The sequence below is a fragment of the Euprymna scolopes genome, chromosome 44 (genome assembly GCF_053919585.1).
Source record: "Euprymna scolopes isolate OS-2025 chromosome 44, ASM5391958v1, whole genome shotgun sequence".
Taxonomy (NCBI): domain Eukaryota; kingdom Metazoa; phylum Mollusca; class Cephalopoda; order Sepiida; family Sepiolidae; genus Euprymna; species Euprymna scolopes.
In genome coordinates this window covers 28,443,973-28,460,175 of record NC_136525.1, presented here as the reverse complement: position 1 = coordinate 28,460,175, position 16,203 = coordinate 28,443,973, and the positions used below count along the sequence as shown (strand labels likewise).

Here is a 16,203-nt window from a genome sequence, read left to right as displayed (position 1 = left end):
ACAAGAAAGAAAAATCCTGTCAAATCATAGATTTTGCTGTCCCAGCTGACCACAGAAAAGGAGAAACGGAGCTAGCCAGAGAGTTAAAAGGAATTTGGATGATGAAGAAAATCAAAATAATACCAATAATAGTAGGAGCACTAGGAACAATTCCAAAAAACTTTGAAAAAAGAATGGGAGAAATTGGAATCAGAGAAATGACTGCAAAGATACAACGACTAACGATAATGAAAACGGCTGAAATATTAAGGAAAAACCTTGAATGCGGAGAATAATACACATGAACCACATGCGTGAGTCAGACAAACTGTTGCAGACGCAAAACAGGAAAAAGCGTTACAGGGAATGAAGAACAATGAAGCTGCATATCAACAAGTTCTACATCCCCATCACGCTTCCCCTCCCATTTTCCCATCACCCCACCCCAAAAGTGTGATACCAAATAGCCGAGAAGGGTTGAGGAAGATGGAAAGACCGAGGAGAGAGCACTGACCAGACCTCCGCTGGACAAGCACGAAGAGAACTGGGATCTTGGGGAGGCTTAGTGCCACTCAAATTCCAGTATAGACCAATGGCCGCTGCCAGCGAGAAATCGCTGGTGAGAGGTTGTTGCGATAACGCAAATTTATTTGCAAATGCTATCGAAGGAAGTGGAGAATGCTGGACGTCTGGGGAGACTTGTTGTCACTCAGCTTCCAGCGAGATTTTTCAATCAGATCTTTGACTGGTGTGAAAGCTCCATGTGAGCCAATAATAATAATTCCTATGTCTCGAAAAATGCCGAAAAATCTCGATTGCTAGTCAAGTGCGAAAAAACTGTTCTTTTATCAAATCGCGTATGCTTTAGTGGGCAGTATATTTTGACACGTTAAACAAATACATTCGTTTATATTTAGTGGGAAGTATATTTTGACACGTTAAACTAACAAATACATTCGTTTATATTTAGTGGGCAGTATATTTTGACACGTTAAACTAACAAATACATTCGTTTATATTTCTCACACAATCACATTTCAACATACAAAAATAAATTATGTTTTAAAAATGTTTTATAAATGCTGCAATACAACCGTGTAAGAAACATCTGCAAATAGTGATTATTGAAACTGAACTTGCCAGTGTATTGTTTTTTTTTTACCGATCGTGTATTCGTTGGTTAGTGTATGCGTGTGTGTGTGTGTGTGTGTGTGTGTGTGTGTGTGTGTGTGTGTGTGTGTGTGTGTGTGTTATAACGTTAAATTAACAAATAATTCGTTCATACTTTCCTATACAACTACATTATAACATAAAATAAATAAAAAGGAGTACTTTGTATAGGAACAAAAATAAAAATTGTTTAATTTAGAAGGATTTCTTCTCCACTGATCGAGGACAAAAAACGGTCTCTCTCTCTCTCTCTCTCTCTCTCTCTCTCTCTCTCTCTCTCTCTCTCTCTTTCTCTCTCTCTTCATCTTTCCCTCTCTTTATCTCCCCCGTCTCTCTCTATCTTTGTCTCTCTATCACCCTCTCCATCTCTCTTTGAGTCCCTTTATCTCTCACTCTCTCTCTTTCTCTCTCTTCCTCAGTCTCTCTCTTTCTCTGTCGCTAACTTTACCTCCCCCTTTCTCTCTCTCTCTCTCTCTCTCTCTCTCTCTCTCTCTGTCTCTACTTCTCAATCCCCCCCTCTCTCTCTCTCTCTCTCTCTCTCTCTCTCTCTCTCTCTCTCTCTCTCTTTCTCTCTCTCTCTCTCTCTCTCTCTCTCTCTCTGTAAGAATTGAAATACCGGGGGTGGGTCGGAGGGAAGAAAAGACACTGAACTGCTGTTTTGCCGTTACTGAGAAACTGGGTGTCTATTTCCTACTAAGTTAAATAGACATTCTAATCTCGTTGGAATTTTCGCCACTGAGAGTTAGTATGTATAAAAGGAGTTGTCTTACTACGGATTAGTGATTAGTTAAGAAGCTAGTTACCTAGTTTGCTAGTCGGTTGGCGTCTCTTAGACTGATTACTTCGTTACCGTTGTTCGGCAAACGTTACCAGTTAATTGTTACCTTTACAAGAAAAGACTGCTTGTAAGCAACGTCACCATTTCGTTGCAAGCCCTTACTGCCTTTTCTTACCCCCCCCCTTCTTGTTGTTGAAATAATCCCGACAAAATTGCAACGAACTTTATTACCCCTCTTCTAGAATTGAATTATTCTAGTATTTGCTGTCTTTTGCCTGAATTGTAACATGGAGGATTCAGTCTCTATGGAGGAGCTTGATCTTAAACGGAAACTTCTGCAAAGAAATGTGCTGACTACTCTAGAAGGACTAGAAAAAGAAAAGAGTCCTGAGGAAGTGCTTTCTCGTTTCAAGAGGGAAATTGAGGAATGGGTGGAAGAGTTGGGAGCCGTTTCATTTGGTATGGAGGAGATTTATGCTAAAGAAGTGTAGTACTTACTAACACAACAAACGCCCACGTGTTTGTGCCTTGTATAGGCATGCGCGACAACAAAATTTGGGTTTTTATAAGCGGAAGTCTCGAGGTTGTCAGGAATCTACAGGCGCATGCGCAAAAGAAGGGATTGAGAGAGTGGTATAAAAGGCAGGTCGAGTGAGAAGGTTGTTGTTGTTGTTGTTGTCATTGGACGTTACAGTGACGCATGCCTTAGCAGATGATTAAGAGGCTGTTTTTTGTGTGTCAAGTCGCGCACCTCGGTGAAGATCATATAAGTCGTGCACCTCGGTGAAGATGAAGGTCATAAGAAGGAGAGGCAGAGACCCTGGTCAGCTTAAGTACTGCCTCCTTTCGCTTTAAATACGATGTCAGACGAAGGCTAAGTTTACTGTGAGAGACTGAGCAAGCCGAGACCCCAGCGGTCACCTCATTGGATGGAGTTATTGACTCAATTCCTAAGCAAGAGAACCCGGTGACCCCTGATAAGAGATCTTCACCTTCCAAATTGGCAGCCCAATCATCATTTTCGGTGGAGCCATTTAAAATAAAGTTGAAAGGACCTCACTTCAACTAAAATGACTTTAAAGGACTTTTTGATAAAATTTGAAAATTGTGCCAGGTCCATTACCTCGGACACGGAAAAACTGTATTTTTTAAGATGTTCATTAGAAGGCAGAGCTCTCCAACTGATAGATCACCTTTCTCCCTCTGAAGAAAGTTACCTGATGGCCCTGAAACTTTTAAAGGACCAATATGTGGACGAGGAAGAAATAAGAGGCGAGATTATACAGGGAATACTGGATTTTCAGTTGGATAGTCCTGGGAATCTGGAGGAATTGAAAAATTTTATTGTGAAGACCCAGGCTGATATGTGGGAATTAAGGGCTTCATACAATTGCGATTTGTATGATGATAGGTCGGCCGGAGCAATTATAATATCGCATGTGTTGTTTGCGAAGATCACATCAGCAATAAAAGTAGAACTTCTGCGAATTTCTGGCAGTTACTACCTCTCATTGTCTGTGCTGTTGAAGGAGACCCCGAAAATAGCCAAACAAGTGCTTGTTGCATGAACACCTAAGATGGCGGTAAAACCTAGACGGCAACCTAAGTTTAAGACACCAACTGAATCCTCAACTCTCGAGACGTTCAACACAAAACTGATAACAGAGACCAAATGTGATTTTTGTAAATCGAGTGAACATTTGTCTGACAACTGTAATAATTATACAACCCATGAGGCCAGAATAAGCAGGTGTCGAGAGCTACGCCTCTGCTTTCGTTGTATTAAAAAATCACACTTGGGAAATATGTGTCCATTGAAGACATCTAGAAATGTTTGTTGTATTCGTTGTAAATCTAAGGGACACGTGACTGCCATGTGTTCTTTTGTTACTAGTAATATGCATATTGATACATGCCTACGCACTAAAGACTGTGATAACACTTTCCTGTCTCCTATAATTGGAATTATTGTGAAAAAAGGGGATAAGGAAGTAAAAGTTAACTGCTTGTTAGACACCGGCAGTCAGAGGACTTACCTGGACTATTCAATTTTGAAAAAAACTGAATTGCCTCTCCTTAGCAAAGGATAGAACTATTGATGTGAAAACATTTTTAGGCACAATTCCTAAAATGTTTAAAGAAATCTTTTTGAATTTAAATTTGTTCACTGGCAAAACCCATACCCTTCCAATTCTGGCGACAAAATTAAATTTGTCTTATAATCTAGAAAGCCTCCCCAAGATGCTTAGAAATCTGAAGAATCGTAGACTGGCCGCTCATTTTTATGACAAGAAAACTTTATTGACTATAGATGGGTTGCTAGGGATTGACGCAATCCAGTACCTAGAACCCCTAAAGGTGATTCCTTGTATGTATGGAGCTGCTTTTGAAACACAAAAAGGATTGATTCCCTTCGGAAATGTTAACTCTTTGAATGCCAGATCAAGAAACGAAAAGAAACAAAAGTAAATTATGCAGAAGTTTTGGCTGGAACGCCACCACTTAAGACTTCCAGAATCAACTATGTAATTCACCTGAGGAATGTTACCCAGGCCATCTAAATAATTGGTTTAAAGACAGTAACGTTGAGCAAGGGTTGGAGAACATGTTTAATCTCGAATCAATTGGATTACCTACTGACGAAAAGTTCTCCACCTTGGATGAAGAGAAGGTGAAACAGTTTAAAGATTCCATCACATTTAAAGATGGTTTATATCATGTGCGTCTTCAGTAGTATGAGGACAAATTGAAATCTGTTCCTTCTAATTATGGTGCATCTTTACGAATTCTAGATAAAGTAACAAAGGATCTTGAGAAGAAAAAGTTGTATGACCAATACCTTCAAGTTTTTCAACAGCAAGAAGACGAAGGTATTATTGAAGAAATAATTGTACCCCCTAAAAATTTAAAGACTATACATGGATTCCCCATAGACCTGCGTTAAAATTAACTGACCAGACAACTACAAATATAAGACCAGTTTTTAATTGTTCTTATAAGCAAAAGGGTTCTGTGTCATTAAACGAAGCAGCATATCCAGGCGTAAATTTGATGACTGATATGCTAGAACTGATAATCCGTTTCAGAACGAACAAATATGTCTTGTTGGCCGACATCAGAAAAGCATTTCTGATGATTCGATTGGAATCCGAAAAAGATCGGAATTGATTTTGTTTCTTTTTTAAAAAAAAGGTGAAAATTTGCATTGCTACCGTTACAAAACCATAATATTTGGTTTCAATGCAAGCCCTTTTATTTTGAATTATGTGTTAAAGTTCCATGCTGACAAATTTCCTTTGGATGAGTGTTCAGAAGCATTGAAGTCTAATTTTTATGTTGATAACCTAGTTAAAACTGGGAATAACCCTGAAACCCTATCTGCCTTGTATACCTCTGTGAGAGAGCGTCTACACGAAGGAAATTTTGATTTGCAATCGTGTAATTCTAACTGTGTAGCGCTCAAAAAGAAAATGGAGGCTGATGGAACCTTACTAGCATTCGATTCTGGTTGTGAAAAAGTCTTGGGTTATGTATACGACCCTGTGCAAGATTCCTTAAGGGTCCCACTACCATCATGCGACGTGGAAGCATCAACCAAGAGAAAAATATTGTTCGAGACCTCAAAGATATTTGATCCATTGTCCCTTTATTTACCTGTAACAGTGCGAGGTCGTTTATTAATGAAAGAACTTTGGAAACTAAAGCTGAATTGGGATGATCCTGTTCCTCAAAACATGTGTTCTGTTTGGAAAACATTGGCAAGTGACCTGTCGGCAATTGACTCTGTATCCTTTCCGAGGAGAGTTTTAGATGAAGGAAAGGACACAAAATTATTTCTCTTTTGTGATGCGGCTAAATCCACATATGGGTTTACAGTGTATGCAGTACAGAATGGAAAATCATCCTTGGTATTTGCAAAAGCAAAAATGGCTCCTCTACAAGGAAGATCCCTCCCAACGTTGGAACTTTTATCTGTGTTTTTGGCTGTGAAATGTTTCCCTTTTATTAAACAGTCCCTAAAGAACATTACTGTAAAAATATTTATGTGATTACAGATGCCCAAGTAGTTCTGTCTTGGGTTCTTGCTGATTTTGTCCAAACAAAAAATATATTTGTAAGACATAGATTACAGGACATAACTCAAATGATGGAGAACATTAAAACTGATCTTGATATAAAAGTGAATTTTAGGTATGTTCCCACTGCTAACAATCCGGCTGATTTCTGCTCCAGAGGCCTAACTATTAACAGATTTAAAGAAAACCTTCCTCTTTGGTATGAGGGGCCTGAATGGATAAGGCAGGAAGAATCCTCCTGGCACCATGATCAATTGGGTTGCCTTTCTAAGGCTCAGATGGGGCGGATTTGTCCCTCGGTAAATTATGTAACAGAGAATGAAGTCGCTACTTCTGTAGTCGAGCTGGAGAGATTTTCCAGCCTTAGAAAATTGATTAGTGTAACTTCATTGATCTTTTAGTTTGTTAACAGATTAAAAAAGCGAGTGATGGATCCCAAGTAACAGGCAAATACCTACCTGATTAAGACAATGCAGAAACAATCTTTTTCAGCAGAGCTAGACTTTTTATTAAATCCTGAAGGAAATAACGTGCCCAAGTTGGTAAAGGATCTGAACCTCTTTCTGGACCCCAAAGGCATTGTAAGATTTAGGGGAAGAATAGAAAAATCTTATATCACCCATATGAAGTTCAAAATCCGGTTTTATTGGGAAAGAAGCATCGTCTGACAGAATTGATTATTCGGGAGTGCCATCAAAGAAATCAACATTTAGGCTTGGCCACAACATTAAATGAGGTGAGATTAGCAGGTTACTGGATACCACAAGCCAGACAGGCTATTAAGAATGTGGTTAATACTTGTGCCAAGTGAAAAGGTTTAATGCTGTTTCCTTCTCAACACCTAATCCAACCAACCTACTGACTCCGCATATGAATTTCTCCAAACCCTTTTTACATACTGGTGTGGATTTTACCAGTCATATTTATGTTAAAGGCAAAGATGGCGACTATAAAATGTACATTGTCCTTTTTACATGCATGAGCATTAGGGCAGTACATTTAGAACTGGTACCAGATATGTTTGTAAAATCGCTCATACAGGCCTTTGTCAGATTTACGAACGTGAATGGAATCCCCACTCAACTTTACTCGGATAATGCCCGTACATTTACTGCTGCTGCCAGAATTATAAACAAAGGGATGATAGCAGATAAATTTAAAGAACAGTTCAACTCCTACGACCTTAAACATTGTACTATTCCACTGTTTTCTCCTTGGTACAGTGGCAGCTGGGAAAGGTCTATCAAGACCTTAAAATCGTGCCTATATAAAGCTATAGGAAGAGGAAAAGTAGACTATTTTGGTCTACTAACCATTTTGTCGGACGTTCAAAGAGCAGTAAACAGCCGCCCCCTGACATACATAAGCTCTGATGACTCAGAGTTGGACATTTTAACTCCAAACTCTCATGAATGCCAATTTTGGTCGTGGAATATTAATGAGGGTTGAAGACCAGGACCTGGAAACCATGGACCCACTTGCACGAAGGGACTTGATTCAAACCCTGCGCTCTCGGGAAGATAGTCTAAAAAGTTTAGGAAACTTTGGAATGAAGACTACTTATTGAGCCTATCAAGGGTCTAAACTGACTGTTTTATTCCTCTTAATCAGGAATTCTCTTTTTTTTTCTTTTTTTTTGTGGGGGAATGTGTGTAAGAATTGAAATTGATTTGACTTACCGGGGGTGGGTCGGAGGGAAGAAAAGACACTGAACTGCTGTTTTGCCGTTACTGAGAAACTGTGTGTCTATTTCCTACTAAGTTAAATAGACATTCTAATCTCGTTGGAAATCACGTTCAAATTCTCGCCACTGAGAGTTAGTATGTATAAAAGGAGTTGTGATTAGTTAAGAAGCTAGTCGGTTGGCGTCTCTTAGACTGATTACCTCGTTACCGTTGTTCGGCAAACGTTACCAGTTAATTGTTACCTTTACAAGAAAAGACTGCTTGTAAGCAACGTCACCATTTCGTTGCAAGCCCTTACTGCCTTTTCTTACCACTCCCCCTTCTTGTTGTTGAAATAATCCCGACAATTTCCCTCTCTCTTTCTCTTTTTCTATCTATCTCTCTATCATCCTCTCTATTTTTCCCTCTCTAATCTCTCATCCTATTTAAGTCACCTAAATTACTTGTGAAAAAGGCATTGTCTAAACATGGATAAATCCTATTTTAGTCTCTTAAATTACTTACAATGAATAAGACATGGATAAATCCCATTTTAGTTACTTACAGTGAGAATATAAAGTTATTTAAAAATTATTGCTAATTAGAACGGTACCAGGAGGAATAGGTAAAACCTTTCTAATTAAATTGATTTTGGCAGCCATTCGATCATAAAATAACAGCCTTATCTCTTGTTTCATGCGGAATAGCTTCAACCTTATTACCAGGTAGAAGAACTGCTTATTCTGCTTTAAAATTACTATTAAACATTCAAGTTTTCAAAACTTTCAGATTCAATATCTCCAAAACATCCAGTATGGGAAAAATATTGCAGAAACGCAAACTTATTGTTTGGGATAAAAGCACAATGGCACACAAAAAATCACTTGATTTATAATTGCAAGATTATAATCAAAATCACTGATTGATAATTGCAAGATTTTTTGGCAATGTCTGACCATTTGGGAATACAGTAATATTGCTTGTAGGAGATTTCAGACAAATGTTACTTCTTCAATCAGCACCAGCAGATGAAATAAATGCTTGCCTCAAATATTCTACTTTTGACTCAAGATATGCGTGTCCAGTCGCAGAACGATCGAACAGCAGAGACATTTTCACATCAATTGTTGGAAATTGAGAGAGGAAAATTGCCGGCTGATCCAAGTTAAGGGCGAATTTCGTTCTGTAATTTAGTTACATCAAAAGAAGAGTTAATAAAAAAGGGGTTTTCCAGATATTCAAATTAATTATAAGAATTCCAATTGGCTGAGTAAATGAGCTATTCTTGCAGCTCAAAACAAAACTTAACGATATTATTCAGCTTAAAATTCCAAGTGAGTCTGTCGACACTGTTGTGGAAGCAGGTGTAGTAGTTAATTATCAAATAGAATTTTTTAATTCACTAGATTTGCCAGGGATGCCACCATATGTACTGCAATTGAAATTGCGTGCAGTAAAAAAAAATTAGTGAACAACATCATAGAAGCAACAATATTAGCAGGACTTTTCACAAGTGAAGATATCCTTATTTCACACATTCCTGATTCCACCGGATACGGTATTTTGATTGTCATTTGCAATCACCATCAACAAAGCTCAGGGGCAATCTTTACAATTGTGTGACTTACATCTACACACTGATTGTTTCTCACATGGACAATTTATGTTGCGCGTTTAAGAGTCGGCAAACCAGAAAATCTCGATATCTGCTCAGAAAATGGAACAACAAAAAATGTGTATCGACAAGTACTGGGAAATTAAGCATTTTCTCATAGTGGAATTATATATATATATATATATATATATATATATATATATATATATATATATGCATATATATATGTATATATATATATATATATTAAATTTATTTATACAAACATTAATGGCTACATATGTGCATACATGTTTCTGTAATCACCCGCGTTGGGGGATTACGTCTTCAGGCCAAGAATTTCCGTCAAAAACTGATATTTCAATCAAAAAATCAAACCAAAAGCCACTAAGTGATGAAAAATGTTCCTGAAGTGACCTCTAATAAAATTTAGTCTGAAATGGCTACATTTGCCAATGAAACCATGTTCATGAGGGAAAAAATGAATGGACTCGTATCCAAAGATGTGTGTACATTCGTTTTTCACAAACTCTAGAAAATGATCTTCAGTCTGGAATGGGGCCGTAAATAGATGGTAACATTCGATGCTACTAAGACTAAGCTTCTTTATTTTAACAACAAAAAACTTTCTCAATCATCATGACTACCTGAGAGTTCATCTTTCAAACTCCTTAACTTAACATTGAGAGACAACATGAATTGGAACAAATACATTGAGGACGTTGCCAAGGCTGTTTTAAGAAAATGGGCTCCATCTACTGTGCTAGAAAATTGCACTGGAGAGCATTCTGTATCTTTAGGAAGTCTCAATTCGCAAATACTAGACTTTGAAATTTCCTCCTTGTTTCTTGCTTTGTTGACTATACTAACCTGCAGAAATTTCAATGTAATGTGAACAGACATGTAGCTACTCAACTCCCCACATTCCCCTGTTAAACATAATCCAAATTGTAACCTCTTCTATTCAAATTCCTTATTTGGGATGAAAAAGAGTTAAAAGAAAATGAGATTGATATATATATCAAAATAAATAAAATTATTTCCACAGCCAAACAATATCGCAGCTAGTCCATAATCAGATTTTGTCATGGTTTGCTTGTTCTGTGTTAATAGATTTTCTTGCACATTTGCTCATGTGACAGAGTACTCGCCTCACTTACAAGAGGCTTAGGTTTTGAATTCTGAGTTCGGATATGTCTAACTGATGAGCCCAAAATGAGGGCAAAACTCGAGATTTGAACTTCCGCTTTGTGAGTTGCAAAGTTGTTTAGTTGTGGAAATAATTATATAATCTCTCACATTCTGAAAATATATATATATATATATATATATATATATATATATATATATATATATATATATATATATATATATATATATATATATATTTATAATATTGATAAAACAGTATTTCAATGATCAGTTTCAAAAACGTTGGACAGAATTTGTTTAGTTCTGTTCTGCATTTTTGTACAAACCGTCAATTTTTGTAACTTATGACTAGCTGGATGCCTGGCATCAAGTACATCTACAAAACTATATTTTCATAATTTTGGAATTTATACTAATTTCAACATCACATATAAGTATGCAATAATGTTTTCACCTGAAATGCGTTGGTTTAAAAGATCACCAATCTACACAACGCCAATTTTTTAGGTGGCATTTTGTTTTGTTCATCTTTGAATATTTGTTGTTTTTTTTCAGGTTGGCAAAATGCAAATATTTTGAAATATGAAAACAAACTTTATATTCAGCTGAGTCATTCTGCATTATTTAAAATAAGTTTGGCTTGATCAGGATTGCCAGACTGCTTTTGAAAGTGTTTTTGTTCTGGCAAATACAATTCTACTGAACAGTCTTTAAAAATCACTAATTTTAATAAAACATAAAACTTCTTTGTGTAAATTCATGTACAACTGAATCTCGGACACACACATTTTAAAAGTAGCAGAACTAAATGTTTCTTTAAAAATAAATCTCTTCTCTAATATTTATATTTTTATCGGAACAAAATATTTAACATTACTTTGTAGTTTTTACATAAAATACATTTGGGGGAGGGGGGATTTTTTAAATGAGGATTGATGACTTGAATTATTTTGATTACTGTTCTCATCTTAGTAGTTCCCACAACATTTCAATCGGTGAAACCTCCAACCATCTTCAGGTGCATTTTGTTGAACTCAATAATTTTGAAGTTTTTTTTTTTTTATTGAACTTGGGAATCTTTTGAATGTAAGATTTCTACACAGTCATGGCTGATGGAACAAGAGTAAGTTACTCCCATAGATTAAATTAAGGATACTGTTTGAATTTCTGTCGGGTTTAACAAAAAGATTTCTGAGTTCAACAAGATGCACCTAAAGAAGGTTTGAGGTTATGACATCGGCCGAAACGTTAAAATAACATTCAAGATGAAAACAGTAGTCAAAATAATATAAATTTATTTTTTATTTAAAAGAAAACTTTTTGTTTATTTTATATCAATGTGTAGAAAGAAATGTAAATCAGTTATATTTTCAAAATGCAATTTGAACATTATTTGCCAACAAAAAAGAACTCAGATGCAGAGAAAGTATATTTGTTTATCAAAGTTTTGTTAACTTAGCGATACCATTGGCACAAAGGGTGGAGCAGGTGCTAATGTGACTGAAAGAATTGGGAATGGACGAAGTAGGTTCAGGGAACTTATGACTTTATAGGTACGGGCAACAATGGTGGAATAAAGACATAGTTTCGAAAGCTGATTTATCAAATTTTTTTTGTAGATTTCTGACTATTTTTTTTATTGTATTTGAAAAATTAAAAACTAAAGTTAATTTCCAAAAGGAAAAGAATATTTGTACACATGAAAAAAAAAGTTATGAAAAGTGTTTTAAGGTGAGCTAACTAATTCAACCAAATTTTGAAGTTAAATAAATTCATTGTAAAAATCCTTTGAAAGATAAATATTAGTTTTTTCTGGGTCTATTTCAAAGATAATTAGTAAAGTAAAGATATTGAATTAAAAGAAAACGCCTTGTTTGTGCAAAAAATAAGTTAAATAGCTTCCAAAAAGCGAGAGATTCTCGTTTCGTTCAACCGGAAGAAAACAAAGTCCTCGTCACATGAATTATATGAAAGCCCAAAATTTCAGACAGGCAAAAGTTAACAAATTTACCCAATTTCCATTACTAACGATCACTATATTGCCCAATTGTACACTTTTTAACCCTTATCCTCGAGTGGCCTCTGGGCCTTGATAAGTGGTGATGCCTATGTAAAAAAAAAAAAAAGAAAAAAAAACATTTTCCTATTTCGTTTGTAAAGTTAGAATGTAACCTGGGTGGGGGTCATAACTCGGTGAGAGGACAAGTGAGGTCTTTGAAGATAATAAACATCTTCTTTTTCATTTCCTTTTTCCCACTATCCATCCCATCTTTTGGTTTTTAATACTTGAGAATTTAGTTTTTTTGTCTTACAGTCTGTAAATTAAAAACATTTGCTATGGTCACTGAGTACTGACCGGTGTTTTTCAATCAACACCCAACCACACACATACAGGCACACACACACAACACACTCCCACACACACACACAGACACACACACACACACACACAAATACACACACACACACACACACACACACACACACGTTAATACAGAAATTCAGAAGCGAATATATGCTGTTCGTTTTATTTTACTCACACACACGCACTGAAACTAGGCAATAACTATAACTACGCAAGAATAAAATTAAAATTAAAATAAGGTAGATAAAACAAATAAATAAAAAATAGAAAATAAAAACAAAAGATAAAAAATAAAAACAAATAAACAGAATAAGAATAAACATAAAGCTTCGAAAGTTATCTAAACTCCACATGTACATATATATATTAATATACTTATAAACGCCTACACCCTGCTACACCCGCGTATATATATACACACACATATAGACATACATAGACATATAATGGTCATATACAGTTATGACATGTTTACATCCATACCTACATACGTAGTAATATCCATACGTGGAATCCCAAAATCAGACATCCATGTACACACTTGGGTACCATACATTATGACTGTTATTATATCAAAACTAATATTAATCCCACTAATAATCCTAGTAATAATAATTCTTGTAATATTGATAATACTAATGACACCACCAATATCAATAATAATAATAATAATAATAATAATAATAATAATAATAATAATAATAATAATAATAATAATAATAATAATAATAAGACTGTATAATTCGGAATTCTAAAACCCGTGGACCCCAACTGGATACACGTCCTCATAATTCAACCCATATATATATATATAAATATAAATATATATATATATATATATATATATATATATATATATATATATATATACACACACCTATACATAGATATATACACATATATATACATACACACACTTACATATACACGCACATATATACATATATACATACAGACACACGTATACACATTTATATATATAAGTACAAATACATATATACACATATACATATACACATACATATACACACACGCGCACCAGCATACACACAATACATACACATTCAGACCATCCGCAGGTGCAGACAACATCCCCATCTACTCGTGTCTCCACATCTCCACAGACGTATACAAGACACATACACATATATATACCAACACAGACCACCGCATACACCCACATACACACACACGCGCGCGGGTACACACAGAAACCCGGTCACTCATATTGCAGGAAAACACAGCAATACATGCACAAATGCAAAGACCTTTTTCGATAATAATAAGGTGCCTTTTTTACCCTCAGTAACGTGGTAACCCCTCTATATATGAAATAGCATGCCACTACATTAACACGGGTGTATATATACATATATAACATATATACAAAAACATTCAGACACCCATACATACTCGTAATATACATTGCTACAACTATCATATACGAGACAGCCTCTTATAATAGTACAGAAATATATATGCATATATATACATACACATATACAAAAACATCGATATACATACATATACATACACACACATATATACATACACACATATATACATACAAACATAGACGCATACATAAATACACTTATACATACTTACTTACACAAAATTCAGAACATATATGTATGTGTACCCTGCCACCAAATGATACATCTAAAGTAGAAATAGACATGAATTCATTTACTACATAATTATCATTTTCTATCAAACTACACACGCATAGTTATATTACACGGCCCCACCCGCTTGTTACCTTTTCCCACGTTGTATGTTTTTTTTTACTACGCAAAAATTTATACTACATAAAAATTTATAGTGAATTCCGCTTGAAGTTCATAGGCCTATCTTCATATTAAGCAAGCACTCTTTCGATGGTTAGGCAGATATACACAAGATGTATAACGATACAATAATAATTTATAATAACATATGACAAAAATCAGAGTATTTAGGTTATACAAATTGAGTATAGAAGCTTATATATTGTAGTACTTACCTTCATCCTTATTCATTCACCCTTATTTCCTTATTCCCTTTTCGTTCATTCACCCTTCATTCCTTACTTTCTTTCATCCATTTATTCATTTATCCTTTTTTTTTATATATATATTAAATTAATCTTCCTACCCAGGTATATAAAGATCATATATCCATACATGCATACACCCAAAAATATCCATATGCATACATTATTCCGAGGTTTACCCAAAACAATCTATTACTTGTTTGGTTCAAATATACTTTCATACAGGTATTTATTTAGGTTAGTAATATTATAACTGCTTGATGAAGCAGAATATAAAGCGACTTATGCAATTCCTACGGGTAGGATCATAGTTGCGACCTCACTTATCCTCTTTGGGGGGGTATTTGATGGGGGTTAATTGTACTCATAGTTGTTCTGGTCTACTAATTTAGAGTTCTTTAAGTGCGTGTATTCTGAAATGTTTGCAGGATATAGCAGTTTCTTGTTTAATATTTAATAATTTATCTCTATCTTTAAACCTAGTTATCTCTAGTTTTTCTGATAAGCATAATGGACATGGTGAGTTCAATGAGTGGCAAGTATTGGCCCTTCTAATAATCTTCCATTCTATACTAGGTGTTTTATTTTCTCTAACTAATTTCCAGTAATATAACGATAAGGAAGTGTCCTTTACATATGTTTGATTACTCATCGAGCGTGTATGTCCATAGTATCTATTTTTGAAAGTCGTTTGGGTACTCCCTATGTAGAATCTTTCGCTCGATGAGTAATGTACTTGCAATAACCCTTATATTAAACGGCCCCACCCGCTTGTCACCTTTTCCCACGTTGTACGTTTTTGTATGGAAGGGAAGAGTAGGGAAAAGAAAAGGGCCCCACTAGACTACAAAGTCTATTTTGAACTCAATTTCTAGCAGCTCCTGCCCAGATATACTCTATCCTTGGCCGTACTTAGCTCTTATATAGACAGAGAATTGCAGTGAGATATCTACTAGAACGGTAGAATGATCCAACTATTTTTCCAGCAGCCTTGGCAACGGATTTGATGTACGTGTTCCATTTCAGACCAGGAGTCAGGTCAGACCCAGAAGCTTGTCAAAACATGGAGCCTCTCTAAAACAAGAGCCATTCATTTCAATTGAAGCCAGACGGATATCAGAGCGTTGATGATGTAAATCTTGGTTTTAGATGCACTTTTAAAAGTAATCAGCCACCTCTTTTCCCATTGTACCTCGTGATCAAGATCAGAAAATAAAATATATTATTAACTTCGTCGTAAACGCATAATTAGCATGTTTTAGAGTCTTGCTTATATGATTGTCAAGTTCTCAAAATAGACCAACTTTTTGTATATGGAATTTTTTTTAGTTTTCAGAGAATTTGCATTTTATTTTATTACTAGCATAGG

At 35.5% G+C, this 16,203-nt stretch overlaps 1 protein-coding gene across 1 annotated transcript; it reads left to right on the top strand.

The window, feature by feature from the left end:
• The first annotated feature begins 4,532 nt into the window (after nt 1-4,532).
• LOC145268604 (uncharacterized) lies at nt 4,533-5,976 on the top strand. Its single transcript, XM_080124054.1, has 2 exons — nt 4,533-4,646; nt 5,203-5,976. The coding sequence occupies exons 1-2, from the start codon at nt 4,533-4,535 to the stop codon at nt 5,974-5,976; spliced, it is 888 nt and encodes a 295-aa protein (XP_079980180.1).
• Nucleotides 5,977-16,203: the final 10,227 nt, after the last annotated feature.

What these genes read in the sequence shown, in the direction of transcription:
- LOC145268604 (XM_080124054.1), top strand. Translation starts at nt 4,533, where the DNA reads ATGTTTAATCTCGAATCAATTGGATTACCTACTGACGAAAAGTTCTCC. An exon ending in TTAAAGATGGTTTATATCAT is followed by an intron (nt 4,647 to 5,202) that starts GTGCGTCTTCAG and finishes TATGTGTTAAAG; the next exon opens with TTCCATGCTGACAAATTTCC.